At 43.5% G+C, this 23,148-nt stretch overlaps 1 protein-coding gene and 1 pseudogene across 1 annotated transcript in view; both read left to right on the forward strand.

Annotated features, from left to right (window-relative positions):
• GLRX3 (glutaredoxin 3) overlaps positions 1–23,148 on the forward strand; it is a 32,819-nt gene that overhangs the window by 5,520 nt on the left and 4,151 nt on the right. Inside the window, exons 2-8 of the mRNA XM_036265467.1 lie at positions 838–946; positions 10,010–10,084; positions 10,917–11,118; positions 17,239–17,411; positions 17,637–17,698; positions 19,909–19,966; positions 21,497–21,549. Coding sequence (XP_036121360.1) covers positions 838–946; positions 10,010–10,084; positions 10,917–11,118; positions 17,239–17,411; positions 17,637–17,698; positions 19,909–19,966; positions 21,497–21,549 — 732 coding nt within the window. The remainder of the gene's footprint in view (positions 1–837; positions 947–10,009; positions 10,085–10,916; positions 11,119–17,238; positions 17,412–17,636; positions 17,699–19,908; positions 19,967–21,496; positions 21,550–23,148) is intronic.
• Positions 7,996–8,242, forward strand: LOC118632391 (annotated as a pseudogene).

A 23,148-nucleotide genomic window follows, 5' to 3' on the forward strand; every position in this document is an offset into this window, starting at 1 on the left:
TTCATTTTACTGCATTATTTTCCTTGCCCACAGCTTAGTTATCCTTGGTTCCACTCTCCATGTAACACATTTAGAACATATTTTCTTCCTCATTTTTCAGATATTTTTTAGTTAGGGACATTCTGTTTGAACTTAGAATTCTATAAAACTGTAGGGTTTTTCAGTTGGATATGAGGATAGACTTAAAGATCTTTGGCAAGATAATTTTATATGAGAAGAGTTAATAGATACATACAGAAATTCCTAAGACTTTCATCAACAATTTATTACTATCAAATTTTAAAAAATCTTTTGTGGCATCATATTAAAAGTATGTCTTTGTAAAAAGCAGTTCAGTTTTTTTCCATGCTTTCTGCTTGTGTGCTTTCATTTTCAACATTTTATTCCTGTTCCTATGGCTACGATTATGCTCCTTCATCATAGTGCTGTGTTTAAAAAGATACATACTAACATTAACAGAAGTCATGCTTCTAGTTGTTTTTTACAAACGTTGTAACTTAACTACAGAAATCTGGTCTCCACCTTTTCTGAGGGTCAGAAAATATAGTTTATTTACTTGACAATTAGTTGAGATAAATGAATATTGAGAACCACTTCATGTGAGCTAAGTATTGACTCAAGAAATATCGTTAACTTGAAAATTAACCTAAAAGATTCCCAAGTCCTTGCAAGTCCTTATATCTCAGTCTGTAATTAATATAAAATTATAGCAGAATGAAAAGAATTCAGGTAGTTCTCATAAAGGTTTCTTTTGGTGATAGAATTTAATCTGTATCAGTATTTACTTATTTCTAAAGATACCAAAATTTTTAAAAACTGCATTTTGTTTATTTACAGGTCCCTCCTTGTGGTCCACTTTTGGGCACCATGGGCTCCACAGTGTGTGCAGATGAACGGCGTGATGGCAGAGTTAGCCAGAGAACACCCCCAGGCTTCATTTGTGAAGGTACTCCATGTTCTGTGTCATGTCTTTTAGGAGTTTGTATGAACTAAACGAGAGAGGAGTGGTATGGAATTCCACATGTCTATAATTAAGGTTGGGACCCATTTATTTTGGAGTAGACTATTCTTAAAAATCTTAAAATAGTTTTGCATCACCACACTTACCCTGACATGTGTGTAGGTGACAGGATCAGTACAGGGTAGGATGGGCCATGGGGGGTGGGGAAGGATGCCTGTGATCAAAAACAGACTAGATCATTCACTGTGGATAATTGTGGTTTTAATATAGGAAAATGTTAACATATGCATTGCATTGAAAACCTAGGTGTGATGTGGAAAGTAATTAAAGACAGGTAGTGCAAGGTGCTAGGAACCAAAGGAATAGGAAGAATTGCTATCTGGGATTGGGCAGACCTGCAGGAGAGAAACTGAAGGTTTTCCTAACTTGTTCTGGAAGCAGAGGACAAAGGAAGCCAGATAGTCTCTCTCTTGCTTTCTGTGTTTGTACTGTGTTTTGTGTGCCTTATATTTGCAGTATCTTTTTGGTGGGTAAGTACTAGGAAGGTGATCATTGTGGCTCACTTGGCTTAACACATTTGATATTACCATTCAGGACTTAATACTTGTTTAGGCAGAAGGCAGAATATGAGTTGGGAATCTTAGAAATGAATTATCAGGAAGGGGGAGGCACACCCAGTCTTCTAAAGCCTGAATCCATAGGATTTAAAAACAAACAAACAAAAAAACCAAAGCCTTATTTTTTAAAACCAGAATTTATGAGTTCATAACACATGTTGGAAACATGCCTGTATATAGAGTTAAAATGACACCAGCTAGGTTTGTATGCCACTTTTTATATAAACTGACAACAGAATTCAGACAGACTGATTCATTTGTATAGTCGGTGTATGATTTCCAGTTTGTCTATAGATGGATGTGCTACCAATAGGTGCTGTCGTTAGATGGCTCCGAAATCAAAGCTGAAAAGCTGTGTTGAGAAGGCGCGCCGGGCTGCTTCCTGTCAGCCCTGTTGTCCCTCCATCAGTAACTGCTTTATTAATTTTGTATGAATTCTTCCAGTGTTTCTTTATGCAGATAGAGCAAGTATGACTATAATGGCTAGCTTTTTAAAATTTAAGGACTTATTTAAAATTCCAATGAAATGTGTAATTTAACCTTAGAATGTAACCCTAAAATGTCCTATATAAATAATAGAAGGGAACATTAAAACTGCATGTTTGGTCAGTGATAAAAGATAACGAGTACAAGTGAAATGAATGATTAAACATTTCAATCATAAGATTAATCAAGGTGATGGTAATTGTTGTAAGTCGGCTTTGATGTGTATACTGTTACTGGTTTAGGTAACACATTGCTCCTAGCTGCCATCTGAATGATTTATTTAAAGTGACTATACAGTTACTTCTCACATTGGTACCAGTCTTGGCAGTGACACTTAGAGTTGTTTAAGTGCTTAAATGTCTCAGCAAGCCAAGGTTGGGGAGCCCTTATCTGTTGGAGATACCTGAAGCCGACTACATCTGCCGTCCACGGGGAGGGAGACAGTGTGGATGGGTAGTTTGTCCAGGTGTGGTTACTTTCTGGATGTTCACTCTGGCACCGTTTTCTTTCGCTGGACATCAGGGAGGGCAGAGGCAGTGTGCGTGGAGCTTGTACGGGGGATCGCGTGGAAGGCCTCAATTGCTGAACCATAGTGTGCAAATAAGTGAAATATTTGTGAGATCTGTTGGCATTTCCTAGTAAGAGAGGCATGCAGTTCATTTTATTTTATTATTATTATTAAGTTTTTATTGATTTTTTTTAGAGAGGGAGCAAGGGAGAGATGGAAGCATCGATGTGAGAGAGAAACATTGATCGGCTGCTTCCTGCACGTCCCCTACTGGGGATCAAACACGCAGCCTGGGCATGTGCCGTGACCAGGAATCGAACTAGGACCTCTCAGTCCATGGGGTGACGCTCAGTCCACTGAGCCATACTGGCCTGGCTTATTTATGTTTATATATGATTTTTTTTATTGATTTTAGACAGAGAGGAGAGGAGAGGGTAGGTGCAGGGGAGAGAAAGAGACGGAGAAAGGGAGAGAAAAACATTGATGTGAGGGAGAAACATCAGTCAGTTCCTTCCCACATGTACCCCAACCAGAGATTGAACTCACAATCTGGGCATGTGCCCTGACTGGGAATCGAGCTGTTGACCTTCGGTGCATGGGATGGCACTCAACCAACTGAGCCACATTGGCCAGGACACATGCTGTTCATTTTAAAACAGTTTGCTTTTGTTATTGACAACTTTTTGAAACTTCTGGGCTATAGAATGATGTTTTGCTACTTTTTTGTCTTTTTATTTGATTTCTTAGTCTTTTTCTTAATGAATGCAATAGTTTGGCATTTTTGACTTGTAAAGTATAGAGATTAGGCTATTTATCACTTAGAATCATGTAGGTGATCTTAAACTTGATGTTTTTAATAGTTTGATGGTAAAGTTTTGTGACCATCAACAACTTCTTATTTTGTAGATGATGGTAAAATAGTACCTGAGAAAAGTTAGCATGCATTTTTGGTTCGAGTAGTTTGAGCTCATTGGAATTGATTGCTGAAAGGCAATGTTTTCACATTATTGAGTCTGAGTGCCTTCATTTCATGGATTGGTAGTGTGATGAAGGGCATGCAGGTCCTCCTGGTGCCACATTTGTGCCCTGTGGTGGTCCACTTACCTGCATCGTCTACCCAGTCTGGCCAGATCCTGAGGTTCTCACACCTACAAGGGCACTGAGGCAATATATGAGTTATTCCTATTGCTAAGTCTCATAGAAACATCATTATTATAATGATAATTATCATTAGTATTATTATTCTTTTTAATCCTCACCCGAGGATATTTTTCTATTTATCTTCAGATAGAGTGGGATTGAGGGAGAGAGAGAAACACTGATGTGAGAGGGGCACATTGACTAGTTACCTCCAGCACAACCCCGACCAGGGCTGGGGACAAACTGCAGCTGAGGTATGTGCCCTTGACTGGAATCGAACCCGGGACTCATTGGTCTGTGGGCCGACGCTCTACAGCTGAGCCCATCTGGCCAGGGTGAAACCTTATTTTTATTCAGAATAAAGTTAAATAGTTCATTAAAATGTCAAGAACCTTTGCTTTTCAAATTATGTAAAGTTGGTTTGTTTGCACTAAATGGGAACACATATTTCTCATTTAATCAAACGTTTGGTAGATAGAATATTTGAAGATAAAGTGTCCAGCAGAGGAGTGGGAGAGAAGAATTATACAAGGCTTTTGGGGGGATGCACAGGTTGGGTTCCCCTAGTCATATTCGAGGTCCAAGTCCAATCCATTTTTTTATAGGAGTGACAGTTTTTGAAATTTTATTTTCAAAAATAAAAATGGTATGTAACATAATGACTTAAATCCATTTTGTATGAAGACATTCTCATGTACCCTTCATGGCCTTTTTTTTTGGTCTCTGAACTTAGTCTGTGCCATTGGTTGGATTCTTAGGAAACATCTTTAATTCCTGTTTTGATTGGCTTCTGGGCTAGATGGGGGGCGTATTTGAGGCAGAAGCCTGTACATGCTATTTCTTAATTGCTTTTCTCTGTGCAGGTGCCTCCTCCTCCCATGCCAGCCAGCCCTCTCAGCTTAGTACCCTGACACTGCCGGGCTGTGGTTACGCATTTTACCGTGCAGTGCACTTGGGTACAAAACTTCTCCAACTTAGACTTACCAGCCGCCTGGTTGGTGAGACTTTATACTATCCGGTTTCATTTAGTATTAATCTTGTTTGTATAATGACTGCTGTTCTTCATTTTATGTCTATTGTAACTTCAGATACAAGATCAAGGGTACAGAAGGAGTTATGTACTTACATTTGTATTTATTTATTTATTTAAAAAGCAGTATTTTATAGTTTTATTTCTTCTTAAATGTGCAACCATCTTAAAGATATAGCTCACACTGTTTAATTTCTGAAGCTCTATACAGCCAGTATAGGTAATTTCTGAAGCTTATATTGTTTAATTCTAAATATTTGTATAGTTAGTATGTATAAGCAGACAGCATTGGGCAATCTCCAGTCATCAACTAGCTGTATAACTACGTACCAGCTGACCAGGTACCTCTTTCTGTGTCAGAGAATATTCACCAATTTATTTGGCGTCTTAGCATAGTAACATTTATTTTTAGGAAATCTAAAAATGGCTCTCAGATAATTCTAGGAGAATTGTTAAATCCTAAAAAAATCCTAGTTTTTTGCCCTGGCCAGTTTGGCTCAGCGGATAGAGCATCGGCCTGTGGTCCAGAGAGACTCGGGTTCGGTTCCCGCTAAGGGCATGTAAGTCAGTTGCAGTTTGTCCCCGGCCCTGGTTGGTTGTGCGGGTGGCAGCCACTCGATGTGTCCCTTTCACGTCAATTTTTTCTCTCTCCCTCTCTCTCTCTCTCTCTCTCTCTCTCTCTCTCTCTCTCTCTCGGGGACGAGTGCCCCTCTCACGGTCTGCCAGTTAGGGGCTGTCTCACTAGGCCAGGCGAGAGGTGCCCTGGCACCGGCAGGGAGAGAGCATTGGATGATTCATGGGCTGAGCTGACTTATATTTTGGTGGGGGAATCCAGATGACCTGTTGATGGATGGGATATTGGGGGTCAGGGAAATGGATGAATCAAGGTTGTCTCTCTTGTTTAATCCTCACTCGAGGACATTTTTCCATTTTTTGTTCAGATAGAGTGGGAGGGAGAGAGAGGAAGAGAGAGAGAGAGAGAAACATCGACGCGAAAGGGACACATCGAGTGACTGTCACCCACACGACCAACCAGGGCCGAGGACAAACTGTAACCTGTACACGCCCCTAGTGGGAACCGAACCCGGGCCTCTCTGGACCGCAGGCCGATGCTCTAACCGCTGAGCCAAACTGGCCAGGGCAAGGTTGTCTCTTTTTTATCTGAGCCACTGGGTGGATTAAATGACAAAGACCAGGCTGAGTGGGAGGTGTCTGGGAGAGACCCGAGTGCTTACTTTGTGTGCTGTGTGCATATGTGAAGGTGCGGAGAGAGGGCCTGGCCTGCATACACCTTGGGCATTGTCGCCATCAGGGCTTACTTTGAGCTTACGGGCTAGATGAGACCACTGTAGGGGAGTGAGTGGATAAGCAGGGTCAGAACCAAGCCCTGGGGTGTGTAGCCGTAGTGGTCGGCCAGAGGGGGAGGAAGAGGCCAGAGGTGAGTCTGAATGAGAGAGGGAAGAGAAAGCATGGAGAGGTGAGTATGGTCATGCTTACTGAATGACACTGAAAGGTCAGTAAAAGGAGCAAAACTGAGGGACCATTGGATTTGGTAAAATGGCAACATGGCTCTGGAGGCAGACTGTCTCCCTCCACCATTAACAGTGTTGTAATCTTGACCAAGTCACCCAACGTCTTCAAGTTCCAGTTTCTTCTATAAGAAGGGTACGATGACAGCACCAATTATTGTGGGGATTAAATGAGTCAATACACAGGACACACTAGAACCTGTCTGTACTGTGTTAAATCATAGCTATAGGCCATCAATATCATGGTGGCCTTTGGTGACCCCTGGTAAATTGAAGTGGGCTATAGAGAGAGAATGCCCTACCTCTGGATTTATCTTGTAGATAAGATAACTTATCTAACCCCTGCTTTTGCTCACCCCTTCTCCATGGACCCACAGCACACGGTGTGGGAAGGGTCCCGGTTTGAGATTCACGGTACAGAGAGCAGGTGATTCCCACCAAAGGCATTCTGTGTGATATTCCATTCTGGAAATGTGTGTATTTGGTTGGTCCTGGAGTCATGTGTAAATTCTGTCTTTGAAATTTAATCTTTCTTTTTTATTGTTGTAGTAGCAAAAGTTAACCATAGTGGAAAAAGCATAGGATTTGTAGTCAGACATACTCGGGTTTGTTTCTAAGCTGGGCTGCTTATTAACTGTGTGTCTTTGAACTAGTTACCCTGTGCCCAGCCACCTGTCAAGTTGAGGTGATGTACTGCATGCCTGTCCAGGTTGTAAACAGACGGCACACTTATGTAAAGGGCTTGTCATGGTTTGTGGCACAGAGTAGGCCTTCCATGAAAGGTATCTATTATCCATCAGAGACATCTTTGGTCTCTTGTGCATGCAGATTATTGTTAAATATTTATATATTTTCTCTTTTCATTGCTATAACTCAGGTTTCAACAAAAATATTTCCAAAATAAGCTGTTGACCAAAAGAGACCCAGAGTCAGGGAAGTAGGGACCAGACTGACAAACCTCAATGGGGTGGGAGGGTGGGAAGAGATAAACCAGAGAACTTATATGCATATAGGCACAACCAATGGACACAGACATTAGGTTGGGGAAAGCAGGAGGGGGGTGGGAGCGGGAAGGAAGGGATCAATGGGGAAAAAAGGGGGACATCTGATTTCCAAAGAGGTTTAGCGCTGCAAAGGTTTTGGACTTCAGATGCCTTGACATTCTGGAGAGGGGCTGTGCCTACTGGTACTCCTGGCCCATGCGCAGGAGCATTTGTCCATCAGCACTGACCCGTCATCATTGCCTTTGTCTTACTAAGACTGGTCTCGGGAGCTCATAGAGGGGAGGCATGTATGTGATCCTTCCGGCTTCGGTAGGAATATCAAGAGGCTCATTAGCTTCCCAGAAGAGTGGTCAGGGACCCTCCTGGAACCAGCAGGTATGTGAGAAGAGACCAGCTTTTTTTATCCTCACCTGAGGACTTTTTTTTTTTTTTTTTGCATTTATCTTCAGAGGAGGGAGAGAGGGAAGGAGGGAGGGAGAGAAACATCGATGCGAGAGAGACACATTGAGTGGCCACCACCCACACGACCCCAACCAGGGCCGGGGACAAACTGCAACCGAGGTATGTGCCCTTAGTGGGAACCGAACCCGGTCTTTCAGGTCTGTGGGTCGATGCTCTAACCACTGAGCAAAACCGGCCAGGGCAAGAGACCAGCTTTTTAAAACACGTTCAGGAATTTCAGCCCTGCTCATGCACAGTCCCGTATGTATGTGTCTCAGGATGTCCACTTTGTGACCGCTGGCAAAGGGGATCTTTAAAAGAGTTTTAGTAGCTGAATTTGTGGGTGTTTTCGGAGCATATATTTTGTTTCATAAAATGGACACAAGCCAAGATTTCAGCAAACAATGAGCAAGAAATTTTCCTCCATCTTGGAAGTTTATTACAAATCCATTGAATATTCTGGAATGTATGGAATCAGACTGTAGAATATATGGAATCAGAGAAATGGTTGAACAATAAAAGTTAAGAATTTGACCACTGATCAAGGTTTACCCTATTTCATAATATCTGGCAAGATTAAAATTCCAAAGTTGACATGGATGGATTTTGGACTATTTAAGGCAAAACGTAAATTCTAATTAAGCCAGAGGTTTTAGTCTTTGGACTAACTGTGAAGAAATTTATGGAGGGTATGTTTATTATGTTATAAATAAAGTTTTGTTTATCCAAAAAAAAGCATATAGGGATGTCTTTTTATGTGTGAGGATACTACTTGTTTTGCTCTGGGTAAAGACCATATTATCTTGTTTCTACTTAGTGTAGAACTTTTTTGAATTTGTATTACTTTTCTGTTAGAATCCAGTCATACCACAGGTGGGAATGTAGTGAGCCTAGCCTAATGTCCAGTGCCCAGTGTGCGGTGGGCATTCCCTATATCTCAGTGGAAAGAGAGAAGATAATGAATTGGTCGACACTTTTTCTGCTGCTCTTTGGTCTGACGAGTTGTGGGAAAGGAACCAGCGCAGATGTGTCTCAGCTTTAGAGAGTGTGTCCCCCAGTTCTTAGTCTTCTCTGTTCTTTTTTCACTTTTACTGGATAGCCGATGTTGATTTAAAATGTGTATAGCTTTTCACATAAAGACATTTAAAAATGAAAATAATTTAAAATATTGTTTCCAGAGGGTGTTCTAGAGAAAAAAGAGCTAAGGTAGTACAAGGGCACCCAAGAACGTATGAGGTGGAAGAATCAAACCACAGACAGAGGCTGTGCCTCCCGCCAGCGTCAGGGTTCATTTGCATAGATTTGCTGGACTGGTTAAAGCTCCAGCTAAAAATAGTGTTTCAAGCCCAGAGGAAATCTTTCACTCTTGGAAAAATACAGTATATATGTTTTTAAAACTTAACAATATAATTTATCAATAAATTTAATTTCCTACAGGTATAATGTAAATACAAATTTTTATTGGTTTTAAAAAGCTTATATTGCATGGATAGTCCTGTGAGGGAAAGATACATTATTATCTCGGGTTTTCTCGAAAGTGCACTGTTTATAAAGTCCTATATAAATAACTTACAGTAATTGTGTTCTAATTATTGGGAAATTGTGTTACTAAGTGTGTTTCAGATCCATGTGCCAGCGCTCACATGGTGTCTCGTTGAGGGGAATCATCACACAGTGTGTGGTCACCTCATTTTCACAGGCGCTCAAGTGTGTGCAGAGACCCGAAGCAAGGGGCCTGCAAGCCATCTGCTTCGTGCCCCGCAGCCTTGCAGGAGTTAAAAGTAAAATTTATCAGACATCAATAGTTTATTGAAGAAATACTCCTTTTTGCTTCATAATTTGCAGAAGGCTGCAACTGTCAGTCATGATGTACTGCCTCTTGAAATTAGTCAATAGAGCAAACAGCAAGAATTGCTGTGGGCAGAAAATAAGCACTGTAATCATGACATAACTGGGGTCAGTGATTTATGGATTTCAATATAGTAGTAGCTGCATATGATTGAAAATTTACTAGGTCACTAGTGCACCAAAAATTTTATTCACAGCCTCCAGGCATCTTTTGAAATGTGCAACAAAATAAAAACCTCTGAACCTGTTTTGACACTGCAGACTCAGTGGATGACATGCCAGCCCAGTGAGTCTCATTTAAATGTAAATGTGTCATAAACTTTTGTACCACATCTTTAAAAAATGTCAACTACTTGAAGGGATAATGCATGTGAAACTGATTTACATACTGAAGTTGTAAAAAAGGACCTTTTTATAATTAAGCTCAAATTCTCTTATTTTAAAGTTGGAAGCTGAAGCTGTTCCTGAAGTATCTGAAAAATATGAAATTAGTTCTGTTCCCACCTTTCTATTTTTCAAGGTAAGGATAAAGCTGGCACAAAAGATTCTCCATCTGCCCTGGGCCGTGGGGTTTCTGTTTGGTTTCTTTACCCTCTCCCCTGACCCCTGAACATTTCCTACTGAATTGTTCTGGCTTTGCCCCTTCTTGTAGTCTCTGTTTGCTTGCCTGGGGGTCCTGGAAAAGTGACCTGGATCGGAGGGGCAGCAGTCAGAACTGGAGCTTCTTGAGAACAGTTCAGATACAGCTGTAGACCCCCAGTGTTTCCTGTGCTGGGTCAGAAGTTGGTTGCTAGGGCATGTGGGCAGAGTGGAACCGAGGGCTGGTCCTGGTGTGATTAATGACTCCTTTAGGAAGCCATGCAGATCTGTGCTTAGGGCGTTGCTGGGCGGTACCACAGTCCCAGACACATCCTTTATGCTTGATGAGCACTCATCCCAGCCAGGGTGGGGAAGTCCTTTCTGTTTTAGGTGAGACTGATCTGGTTTGAGTTTGAGACTTAATGTTTACAGCCATCCCAGTGAGTCTTATTTACATGTAAATGTGTCATAAACTTTTGTACCACACTCCTAAAAACAACTATTGAAGGGATTTGATACTTGAAAATTTACAGATGTTTTCTTAGTATGTTCCCCAAAAGGAAAAAAAAAAGAGCAATTAGTTATTTCTAAAATTGAGATGGAGATGGGTTGCAGACAGTTGGTAGTCAGATTTTTAAAAACTTCTCCAGTAATAGTGTTGACCCCTTTAAAATTGGCCAGAACTATGGATACATACTTGTTATAATTTTGGAGCCTAAAATAGAGGTGATAAGGAATGCCACACATATTCTAAATGAGTTTTTTAACTTTAGAATTCTCAGAAAATTGACCGATTAGATGGTGCACATGCCCCAGAGTTGACCAAAAAAGTTCAGCGACATGCATCCGTGGGCTCCTTCCCACCCAGTGGTAGTGAGCACCCCAAAGAAGACCTGAACGTTCGCCTGAAGAAATTAATTCATGCTGCTCCCTGCATGCTGTTTATGAAAGGGACTCCGCAGGAGCCACGCTGTGGTAAGATGCTGTTAAGATCATGTAACAAAGGGGCCTTCCTTCACCAGGATGGGTCAGCTGAGGTGCACATGCTGTTTTCAAGCTGTACCGTACATTGTACCATGTTTGTGTTCAGATACCTCCAGAAAATCAGGAAGGTTCTACTTCCCAGTGGTGTTAGAGACTTAATTGGGTAATATGAATTAGTTTGCACTACAGACTCAGAATGTTAGAACCAAGAAGCATCTTAGAAGTCATCTAATTCAAGATTGTTGTATGCGTAAGTACCCAAAGATGTGAGAGCAACTGGCCCATGGTCTCCTGGTTGCAGCGTTGGGTTAGTTTCCAACTGCATATTGCCAGCTCCATGAACGGGCTTTTTGCTTATTTAGTTAATTTCACTGTTAACAGTTATCCTCTCCTCCGCGGCAGCCTCCTGTCCACCTCGTCCAGATTCAGCAGTTTACACGTTTACTGAATTTTGCTTGAGTTCCTATGTCTGCCCCGGGCACTGCTGCCTGCCCTGTTGTCTCAGCATCTCTGACCCCATCGCTGTCATTTCCAGTTTGCAGCTCCTGCTGATTTAAAGATCCTGCTTCTGTGTCCTGTAGTCGCTCTTGTTTTCTGAACCACATAGATGCTTGTGATTTTGTCCTTAAGTAAGAGTTACGGTTATTTGACTCCTCTGGTATTGGGCTTACATAGTTTTCTTTGTATGGTGCCCCACACAGCAGTATTATGCTGCATAATTGAGCATTTAATGCCTTTTGATGCTGCTGCTGAGACTCTAAGAGTATTTGTTCCAGTTGCACAGGAGGGACTTTGTTAAGATAGGTGCTGTTGATGGGATTACTGCATGTGCAGGTGACTGTGAAAATAGCCAAGCTTCCAAGTACATTTAATTGTAAATTCTTTCCTATATGGTTAGTAACTTGCATATTAAATTATGGAAAAGTCTAGTTTAAAAATAAAGTTTCATGAAGAATTTTATCTTAAAAAGATTCAAGAAAGTCGTTCCTTTAGCTCTCAGTTCTACTTGAAAATTTCCTTGCCAGTGTTCACATGTCATGTAAGCTGCTACTTATGTCCTGAAGCTACCGAGGTGTGTCCCAGAGCTAACCCCAGATAGTCACGGGCAGTCTCTGAGGGGTGACACTTTGTTTTCAGTGCAGGTGGCACTGGGTTGCTTTCTGCCATCAAGCATGAAAATCATTTCTGGTACTTTATGTGGTGACAGTAACAGGACCTAGAACATCAGTCCACTCACGAAGTCTGGAGTGCTGCGGAGGTGACTGCGAAATGTGGGTGCACCTGTGTGACAGGTTAGGCTTGATGAGCCGACAGAAAAGCAGTAGAATGTTCTCTTCTCTGGGATCGAACAGTAGCGTTCTCGTTGTCTTTTCTGAATGCTACCCTAATGAAACAGGCTTGGAGCAAGTAACCAAGGCACCAAAGGAGAAGGCAGACTAGATATCACGACAGGTGGGCAGTGGTTCCAACTCTGCCCCTTGCCACCTGCCTTGATTACCGGAGGTGTAAGTCTGTTGCTGTCCTGTGTCTTCCTTTCTTCCTTGGCGGAGGTGGGAGCTGGAGTCAGTCTTGGAGATTCTTTTCAGTTCATTTAGAAATTATCATTTTCCTGCATATCTTTTACTTCATTAGTCTGAATTTATGATGTATTTATGGCCATTTTTATATTAACTGTCGGAGTGGCATTTAGAAAACTGTACAAATGGCAAGTTAGAATAAAAAAAAGCTTTAAGACATTTTAGAGCAATCTGCAAAACACGATAGTATAGACATTTGGATAATAAAAGACCTGATTAGGGAATTAAAAGATTTTTAGATACAACGAACATAACAGTTATATTCCATGCAAGTACTTATTTTATTCTTTATAATTTTTATAACTACATTTAAAAAATTTTACTTCTCATTTTCTGTTGATGTTCAGTATTACTTTGTATCCGTTTCAGGTGCACAGCGTAGCGATTAGACAGTCATGTGCTTTACGAAGTGCCCCCGATGTTTCAGGTGCACAGCGATTAGACAGTCACATGCTTTACGAAGTGCCCACAATGTGTACAGCGTACGATTAGACAGTCACGTGCTTTATGAAGTGCTCCCCGATGTTTCAGGTGCACAGCGATTAGACAGTCACATGCTTTACGAAGTGCCCCCAATGTGCACAGCGTAGCGATTAGACAGTCACGTGCTTTACGAAGTGCCCCCCGATGTTTCAGGTGCACAGCGATTAGACAGTCACGTGCATTACGGAGTGCCCCCCGATGTTTCAGGTGCACAGCGATTAGATAGTCACGTGCTTTACGGAGTGCCCCCGATGTTTCAGGTGCACAGCGATTAGACAGTCACGTGCTTTATGAATGCCCCTTGATGTTTCAGGTGCACAGCGATTAGACAGTCACGTGTTTTACGAATGCCCCTCGATGTTTCAGGTGCACAGCGATTAGACAGTCACGTGTTTTACAGAGTGCCCCCGATGTTTCAGGTGCACAGCGATTAGACAGTCACGTGCTTTACGAATGCCCCTCGATGTTTCAGGTGCACAACGATTAGACAGTCACGTGTTTTACGGAATGCCCCCGATGTTTCAGGTGCACAGCGATTAGACAGTCACGTGCTTTACGAATGCCCCTCGATGTTTCAGGTGCACAGCGATTAGACAGTCACGTGTTTTACGGAATGCCCCCGATGTTTCAGGTGCACAGCGATTAGACAGTCACGTGCTTTACGAATGCCCCTCGATGTTTCAGGTGCACAGCGATTAGACAGTCACGTGCTTTACTAAGTGCCCCCGATGTTTCAGGCGCACAGCGATTAGACAGTCACGTGCTTTACTAAGTGCCCCCGATGTTTCAGGTGCACAGCGATTAGACAGTCACGTGCTTTACTAAGTGCCCCCGATGTTTCAGGCGCACAGCGATTAGACAGTCACGTGCTTTACGAATGCCCCTCGATGTTTCAGGCGCCTATAGCTACATTGTTAATAGGCTTTTCTGCTTCCCCAATTTTGGTTTCTGTTGCAACATGTCTTTCTGTCACATATAGTAAATCATTTTACAATGCTGATATTCTCTAATAAAATATCTGCCTTAGAATTAATCGGAAGACATGCTCATTTGATTGTGCCCTGTTACTTCCTTCACTGATCTGCTGCGGTTGTTCGCTCTTTTCTGTGCTCCCTGCGACACAGACTCTGTATCTTTAAACTGTTCTCTTACGGGGTTGTGCCCCACTTCCACCTTCCTTCCTGAGCCTGTTTAGTGGGAAATGGTTTTACTCTTCCACCGGCGTATTAGAGATGGAGCGTAGGCAGTGCCTCCTTTGTAAGCACGTGGCCGTGGACCTCGTGGACTCGGGCAGCTGGCACGTCTGTGTTCTACACAGAGTTCACTGTGAAAGCACTTCCGTCAGCAATATCCATGGCTCCCTCCGAGGCTCTGGGTGGAGCAGAGCTCAGCTTGCTTTCCATCAGCTGGCCCACCTCACTGTCAGTTGATCAGAAAACACGGATGAGCTAACACTTAGCTTGTGTTAAGGAACCTTGACAACTGTTTCAGGGACTGTCCTGGAGTCTCCTTGGACTCAGCCCAGCCCCTGAACAGTACGTCTCCATCCTCTTAGCCTTCCCTGGGCTCTGCCTACAGAGTTGCAGAGTGCCGTGAGCTCGATGACGTGTTGACAGGGTCTCAGTCGACAGAGGACTTGATCGCCCTCGTTCTGTGCCGCTCAGGAGGACGGGACAGAGAGGCCTCGTGGTTTTAGAAGGATGTCTAAGAAGCACTAAGATGTACATCTTTTTAAACAGAATATTAAATCCTCGAACATGCAGGTTAATTAAGTTATTTGGGAATTCTTTTTATCTATTTCTGTTAACAAGGCTTTTAACAAAAGGAAAGGTATTTGAACTACAGTACAGAAATTCCTCCTGCAGTGAGAGTCATCTAATTGGGTTTTACTTTTTAAATCAGACACAAACACATCGCAGTTCAGACTGTTCTTTAGGGCTCGTTGTTCGTGATGAGATGTGGCAGTTAGTCTTGTTCACGGTTTCGGTCGTCGTAGAAGTGACTGCGGATGGCAACCATGGTTCTGGGCAGATGAACATGGTTCTTCTACTTTTATATATTTTTATTGCTTGCATGCATTTTTCTTTAAGAGAGTGTGAGTAAATATTTTGTTATTAGAATAAAGCCTTCTTACTATTTATCCGTAAGCATAACATTTCCAGTCTGCCACTTTAACCCTTAAAAATGAAACACTACCAATCAATCTTTCTAGTCTGCATGTAATTGCCTAAAGCTAAAATAAAGCTTTTTCTCAGCCAGTTACAGTAGAAATGAGTTAATATATTGGCAACAGAATAACCATCAGCAATCAGCCGTTAGCTGTTTACTAATGAACTCCCAGATGAATGAAAAAATTTCAGAATCAGTGTTTTACTTCAGGCTGTACATGAACTTAACACTTCAGTTGTAGGAAAAGCAGCTTCAGTACTATACAAAAAATGCAGGGTGGGGCAAAAGTAGGTTCACAGATTTTTGTATGAAAAATACTGCAATGAATAAGAAACAGTAATATAAAAATGACCTTTGTCTTTTGAGTGCTCACACCTGTAGCCCTCCGCCTGCACACCCTGTCCCGAGCTTCCTCTCAGTGAGCTGTGCCCGGGAGGTGTTTGGTGCTCACGAGTAGATTCACATTTTAGTAGTGAAGTGCTTTTGCATGGCATAATTTCAAGAGCCTGTTCTTGAAATAATCTTATACTGACTTTTTATCTTATTTACAAATAATTGCTGATGCTGTTAAATCTTACAAGAATTTTTAGTCTGCAGAATAGGTTCTTCTCCAGAGACCTAGGGCTTCGGAGGGAAGAGCGACGGAGTGGGAAAGGGCAGAGCGGTACCAAGTACTGAGAACAGTTGGGAGGAATTAGCTTATGGGAAGAAAAATGTGCTCTTTTCCAACAAGACTAATAGATTTATAAAAGACTGATATTCAACTCATCTTCTTCAGTACTAATGTCATCCTAAGAAAGTGATGTCAAAAAAGTAAGGAACAAAAATGTGTCACTAAAGTATAATAAAATCTTGGAGCATAAGATTGTCACTACAGTGTAGGGAAAACAAATCACGTAACATACTTTGGGGAATGTAAATAGTTTTAAAAAAGAAACTGTCAGGTTATGACACCAGATGAGAAAGGACACCCTCAGTTTTTTGACAGTTCATATATAACAGCAGCAGGGGTAGCTTTGAAATCCAGTGTGCAGAGGTATCCATTTTAGACTAAGACAGAACACATTCCCTTGATCTTTAATTTCTTCTACTTAGAGGTGGTAAAGACTGAGACATACTGAAGTGGATACATGGGAAGCAGTAACAGGCAATAGAAACCAAACCGAATTGGGTTTCCAATATGGTCAAGTAGTAGTTAAAAATAACTATCGTAGAACTTTTTCCTCCGCCAGTTGTTGATTCTCATAGAAGCACACAACGGCAGAGCTGGGAGTTCTGTCCCAGAGGTCAAGGTCAGTGCCCTGATTGGCCGGCACTGGGTGGGGAGGTGGCTATCCAGGATTTACCTGTGCCTCCCCTGGGTTGATGGAGCTCGGTACCAGGGCTTGAGGGCTCTGCTTTTTGGCTGGTACTGTTTCTCCTACAGTAAAAAATGGGCCTGATACAGAAGAACTTTGATAAACATACATACACACATTAAAAAAAAATCCATAAGTGTATTAAAAAGTTAAACCAGCCCTGGCCGGTGTGGCTTGGTTGGAGCGTCGTCTCGTGCACCAAAAGTTTGCAGGTTTGATTCCCGGTCGGGGCACATACCCAGGTTCCGGCTTTCATCCGGTCACGCTGCGAGCGGGACCCAGCGGATTGATGTTTCTCTCTCTTACCCGCACTTCCTCTCTCAAAAAACAAGACGTTAAACCATGTCTGAACACGTGGTATGTGCTTCAATGTTAGATAAGGGGTTCTTGGAATTGGTTATTAAATCACTGGTAAAATAGAGATAAGTGTCTATGTTTAGTAGATATATGTGCTCTGAATTCAAAATTGTGTGTATGTGTATGAAAGAGAAACTATGTTTTTCATTTTCCTTTTCTGTGTGCAGGTTTCAGCAAGCAGATGGTGGAAATTCTCAACAAACACCACATTCAGTTTAGCAGTTTTGATATCTTCTCAGATGAAGAAGTGCGTCAGGGCCTCAAAACCTATTCCAGCTGGCCCACCTATCCTCAGCTCTATGTCTCTGGCGAGCTCATAGGAGGACTTGACATAGTGAAGGTTAGGACCGGGAGGTCTGGGCAGCACGCGGTTTTCAGTCAGCGGAGTTTTGTAAGCGCTGTAGTGGGTCTAAAGTGTGAATTTCTGAAAACCTCTGTTCACCAGTGTGAGTCTGGAACGTGTATGTTCAGAGCATCTCTGATGAGACGTGACGGGCTCTGGGTCAGGGTGTGACCAGGGTCTGCTGCAAACGCTCCCTCCAGCCTGCGTGTGCGTTTCTTTCAGGAGCTGGAAGCGTCTGAGGAACTAGATGCCATTTGCCCCAAAGCCCCCAAGTTAGAGGAAAGGTAAGTGTTCTAAGAGTTTCAAATAGTCTGTCGTTATTTTAAAACTATTTTTTAAGTCTCAGTTTTGCATTGCCGTTTTCTATGTGGAAATCAGAGATTCAGCAGAGATTTGCTCGTACTCCAAGGTCCTCATTGTGTTGTGTGCAGTCAGATAAGTCGTGCTAACTTGACAAGGTGAATTTGGGCTGGGGAGTTTGTGTCAAATTAGTGATTAAATGGAGAATATTCTTTGTTTTTAGGAAAGTCATTGTTACAGTGGGATGACCAAGTTTTAGCTATCTGTGTGCATTTCGGAGCCATGATCCAGCTGACTTGATGTCCAGGTTTTAGTCCTGGGTCCTGCTCTTGGCCTAAAGCTGGTTCCTTGAGTCTCCTCCACGGGCTCTGGCGCTGCTGCTGGCCCTGCACACCAGAGCACTGGGGAGTGCGCCCTGGGGACCCACTGCCGTCCCAAACCACGCAGCCCTCCACGCTGGAGCACTGGAGCGCGTGCGCCCTGGGGACCCACTGCCATCCCAAACCCCGGGGCCCTCCACGCTGGAGCACTGGGGAGTGTGCCCTGGGGACCCACTGCCGTCCCAAACCACGCAGCCCTCCACGCTGGAGCACTGGAGCGCGTGCGCCCTGGGGACCCACTGCCGTCCCAAACCACGGGGCCTAGCGTGAGGGGGTTTCGGAGCTGTGAAATGTCTGGCTTGTTTTATGAAGCATCTCAGTCAGCGTTCAGACAATTTATTTTATCTTATAGACATTTTGGACTTTGACCTGTAGGGAGACTTAAAGGAATTTTTATTGTAATAAGTATGAATTACTGGAGAGGTTTAAAAAGGAATTTCTTTTGAAGTGGAGCAGCATATCAGCCGTTCATTGTTGGGGCTTCAGTGTGTAAGGTAAACCCTTCTCTTGTGACTTGTCTTGCCGTTTAACATTTTGGAAATTTCTAAGTGTTTAAAAATAAACACCTGATTTATCTATCCTTGATTAATAAAGTAAGCCTTATAAATGGTATTCCATATATGTCAAGCCGACCTTAAAGTGGCACATTTTCTCAAATGATTTATACCCTTTCCTGCCTCTTTGGTACGAAAGTGATGCTCCTTGTCCCTTGTGGCTCTGGGGTCCTCTGCTGAGAGCCTGCTGGCTGTGCGGCCCCAGGAGCCTGCTGTGCGCCTCTTCTGCTTATTTGCTCCTCATTTGCTCTCCGTTGACTACACCTATATCCCAGACTAGAAGGATGACTGGCTAGGATTCTGTAGGAAGTAAATGCAGTGTGTTTGGACTAAAGTTAAAGGGCTCCTGGGAGGAAAAGTGCAGGAGCCGGAGTTCCTGGGCGTGGTGACCTCGCTGGGGGGGCAGAAGGACCTGTTTCGCTTCTCTAGATCCAGGTAGTGGTTCCTAGGGCAGTGATCAGGGTCGGCGCCGTGTTGTTTCTTACCGTTTGAGAATTAGCTGATTGTACTGTTGACGGTGTACGTGACAGCTTAGTGCGTGATTTTTGGTTCCATCTGTGACAACTTTATTCTGTGAGGAGATTGGAACCACGAATGAGCCAGAGAACCAGGGGCAGGACGAGCACGTGGTGCTCACAGGGCCAGCACGAGGCCTGGAGGGCTTTCAGCAGCCCTGACCCCATCCCACGCTCACTGTTCCGAGATCTGTTTCTAGACTCTGGGCTAATATGCAGATGGTGAAAACTCCTGATAGCAAGTGAGTTCATGATGTTTGAAAGACTGTGCGAAATACTCAGCCTGAAGTGAAGTTGAGAGCGTTTGAGTTTAGCAGCTGGTGTCAGTGGTGTTCCAAAACTGAGCGCTTCCCCTCAGGGGTCGCCTTGTGCGCACTTGGCGTGGGGCGCCGTGTGCAGCCTTGGGGTGAAGAGGGAACACGCAGGATGGAGTGCGGGAGGTTCTGGATGGGCCCCTTATTGAACAATTCCTCATTGAATTGGGTGTTATTATTTTTTTAGAACTGAGTTGATGGGCTTAAATTGCAACTTGAAAGAACATTCGTTGCCTTAAAAAGCCATATTGTGTTTTACAGTGGCTCAGGGAGAGGGTGAAATAAAGGAAAATGTCAGTGCATTTGCGTGTTTAATGCCACTCAGAGCTGTGAACTACCATCCTGCTGCCCTCAGTGTGCACGTTGCTCCTGAAGCAGGAGCGGGTTTAATAATTGAGCTGAGCCGCTTCATATCGATTTTCTCTCCTTAGGCTCAAAGTACTGACAAATAAAGCTTCTGTGATGCTCTTTATGAAAGGAAACAAACAGGTAAAGAACTCAAAAATGGTTTTACTTGTAATTTCTTTTGATGTTAACATCTGCAGCGAGGGGACACTTACCATCTTTCCCCAGCTTTAGCTGATGAAGCCGCGGAGGTATCAGGAAGTTATCTGGGCTTTAATTGGTACTCACGGACATTGAATCAAGTCATCTACATTTTCTGACTCTGTCCTCAGCATCTCAGTGGGGTGTGTTTCTTTCTGCTGCCAGACTGTCAGCTACCTGGTCAGCACCGCTACACTTCCTGGTCTGTAAGTTGCTGTCGTGACCATGACTTGGTCCACAGGGTGCAGTCTGGTCACTGCACTTCCCACATCCAGGAACCTGTGGTTCTCGGTTTGCGGCTTTAGACCATCCTTGGAAGTGTCCCCGACAGACGCATGAACCCGGGCTGCCTCCTGTGCTAGTACCTGTTTGATGAATGAGTGAAATAGGTGTGGCATTTTTTCTTTTCTTTTCTGTAAATGCATATTCCTGTTTTTCTAAAAAGAGAGTTCTTAGCGTTTATCAAATTCTCAAAGGGTCTGCCCCTAACTGGTTAAGGACCACTGCTACATCCGACTTCCCTTTAAACTCTGTTTCATTTGTGGTTCCCCTGCTGTCCAGGCAGTTGTCTGTGTGAGGGGGGTCTTGGAGCCTTCCCGACTAGCTTCACCGAGCTCTCCCCTTCGGGGCGGGCAGCGTGGTGCATCACGTCCTTGGGGCACGAGGTTGCAGTACCTCGTGTGGGAGTTAGTGCAACTAACACAGTGACACTAATTCGTTTCCATTAGGAGTTAGTTAATGTAACTACTATAACGAAAGTAATATAATTAGGAAAATAGTGTACATTTCAACATGCAGCCACTGGGTAAGGACCTAGATGCTTTGACTGACACACCGTGCTTATTAAAACAATATAGAAGTTAATTCCCAGTAGGGAAAAAGTACTCCTTTTTTTTTTCTTTTTGGTGATTATTTTTGTTCTCAAAACACCTTTTTTCTGGAAGGTCAGACAGCATTCATACATTTTGGGAACATAATTATTAGCGCTATTAAGGTGTTTGTGTGGGTGCCCAGCCTTTCCTCAGGATTGATGGGATTTGGGATCCTGTGCATGAAAAAAGTGTAAGATTTCCATATCCTCAAAAAGTTTGGTTCTCCAGTGGGATGTGTGGAACAGGAGAGTGCTGACCATGCAGAGAGGCTGAGCTTGGGATGGCCTGTGAGTGACGTCCCAGGAGAGCGACAAGGTTTGCTTGGAGGGCTCTGACCCAAAGATTAGAAGCTACCAGACACATGCCCTCTGTCCATGGTTACAGACCGAAGAGAGTCTGGACAGTGCGTTTGGGATGATGTCTGGGGGTCAGTGCTTGGAGGTGTCGGGAGGGCGTCAGGGGCCTCCTGAACCCTCACCTGTCCGACTGCCCTCTGATGTAAAGGGTCCCTGAGAGGCTTGTCCGGGCACAGCGCTGGGTGCAGCCCTGCGTGGGTGTCGTGGAGATGCAGCACACTGCCAGTTTCTCTCTCTCAATTTAGGAAGCCAAGTGTGGATTCAGCAAACAGATTCTGGAAATACTAACTGGTACTGGGTAAGTCAGTCTTATTTTTAAATAGTGTATTTAGGAATTTTTAACTTTCCAGTTATGTCTATAGCCAGATATTTTTATCTGTTTATTCTTGCTGTGCTGTTTTGTGACTGCTCTAAGTTAGGTTACAATAGAATGTTCTGGCCAGTGTCAAACTCCTGGAACTTAAAGGAGTTTCTCAGCAACCTCGAAAGACCTGTTTGTCTGCTTTCCCAGAGGAAAGTTAGTAACTGAGTTCCCACCAGGCATAAAGATATTTTAGGGAAAGTGAATTATAGGTGTTTAGTTTTTTTTAAAAAACATTCTAGTGTCTAAACAGTCCACGAAGCTGACAGGGCAGGTATTAAGGTCGATTATCTGGATCTGAGGAGGAGGGCGAGTTACATGCAGGGTCCTTGCTTCTAGTCTGCTCAGTAATAAGCTGTCAGATGAGAAAATTGTGATTGATTTTTATGGTTAAAAACAAAACCATTTTTATATGTCAATTTTACCTCAATTAAAAAAATTAAAACAACCACTTACTTGGGAATATTTACACGTCCTGTAGGGTTTGTCACATGTTTTTACTTATTTCTCTTATTTCATAATTGCTTTATAATATTGTAAGTATTCTAACCATAGCTTTAAATTGATTAGGCAGCCCTGTGGAACTATAGGGAAAGTGATCTTTGAACTATTTAGACATTCTTGGGCAGAGTTGAAAGAAGTCAGGTGAGTAGCACAGGTTTAAATGCAACTTTAGGGACACGAGAAGAAAAACGATTGATTTCTTCAAATGACTGTCATTTCGCAGAGCAGAGTCCGGTCAGCCCGTGTCTTGTAATGTTGAGCCTGCGCCTTGTTCGCTCTGCGTGAGGATGGAGGACAGCCTGGCTTGGTTTTGGTCATTATTTTTATGGCCCCTTTCTCTCTCTGTCTTCCCTTTGCCACAGCTCCTCGGTGACACACACTCAGTCCACTTGTCCCTGGCCCCAGCCTGTCCCCTGGGGCATGCCTCTGCTGGGTCACAAGTCCAGGATATGACAGCTCACAGATTCGGGGAAGCCTTCCTCTGCCTTCTGCCCTGTGTGTGCAGGCCAGATGGGAAGGAAGGGCCGGTGCTCCCGGAGCTGGGCTTCAGTGGGTGGCAGCCCCGTGGCTCCAGCCGTGGGAAACAGTGGCTCTGTGATGAGCGCCAAGGGCGCCTCCGCGGCTCTTTAGCTAGAACACCGTGCACTTGGGCGAGTGACGGGTGTGTGGAGAAAGCCCTGGCTGTGTTCCTTCTCCTCTGTTCCTGTCTCCTCCTTGCTAGCCCGAATTTACCTGCCTCGGGCCGAGTCCCAGGTGTGCGTGCAGGTGTGCATGGCCCCTTTACAGAGAGCTGTAGGGACTCCACATACCCACGTTGGCTGGCCCCGGACTCACTGGATCGCTGACCGGTGGTCTGTAGTTTGTCCTTTTACCAGCTGTTTGGATGAGATCTGCTTCCTTCAATTCACACTGAAGGGCCACTCACCTTGTTTAGGTCCTTTTTCTTTAAAAAATTTTTTTTTTGCTGTTTCAAACATCTCTTTTTGTACTCGCTCCTGGTTTATCCTGTCATCTTCTTTTAACTGTTTCTGC

The sequence above is a fragment of the Molossus molossus genome, unplaced genomic scaffold (assembly GCF_014108415.1).
Source record: "Molossus molossus isolate mMolMol1 unplaced genomic scaffold, mMolMol1.p scaffold_m16_p_17, whole genome shotgun sequence".
Classification (NCBI taxonomy): Eukaryota; Metazoa; Chordata; class Mammalia; order Chiroptera; family Molossidae; genus Molossus; species Molossus molossus.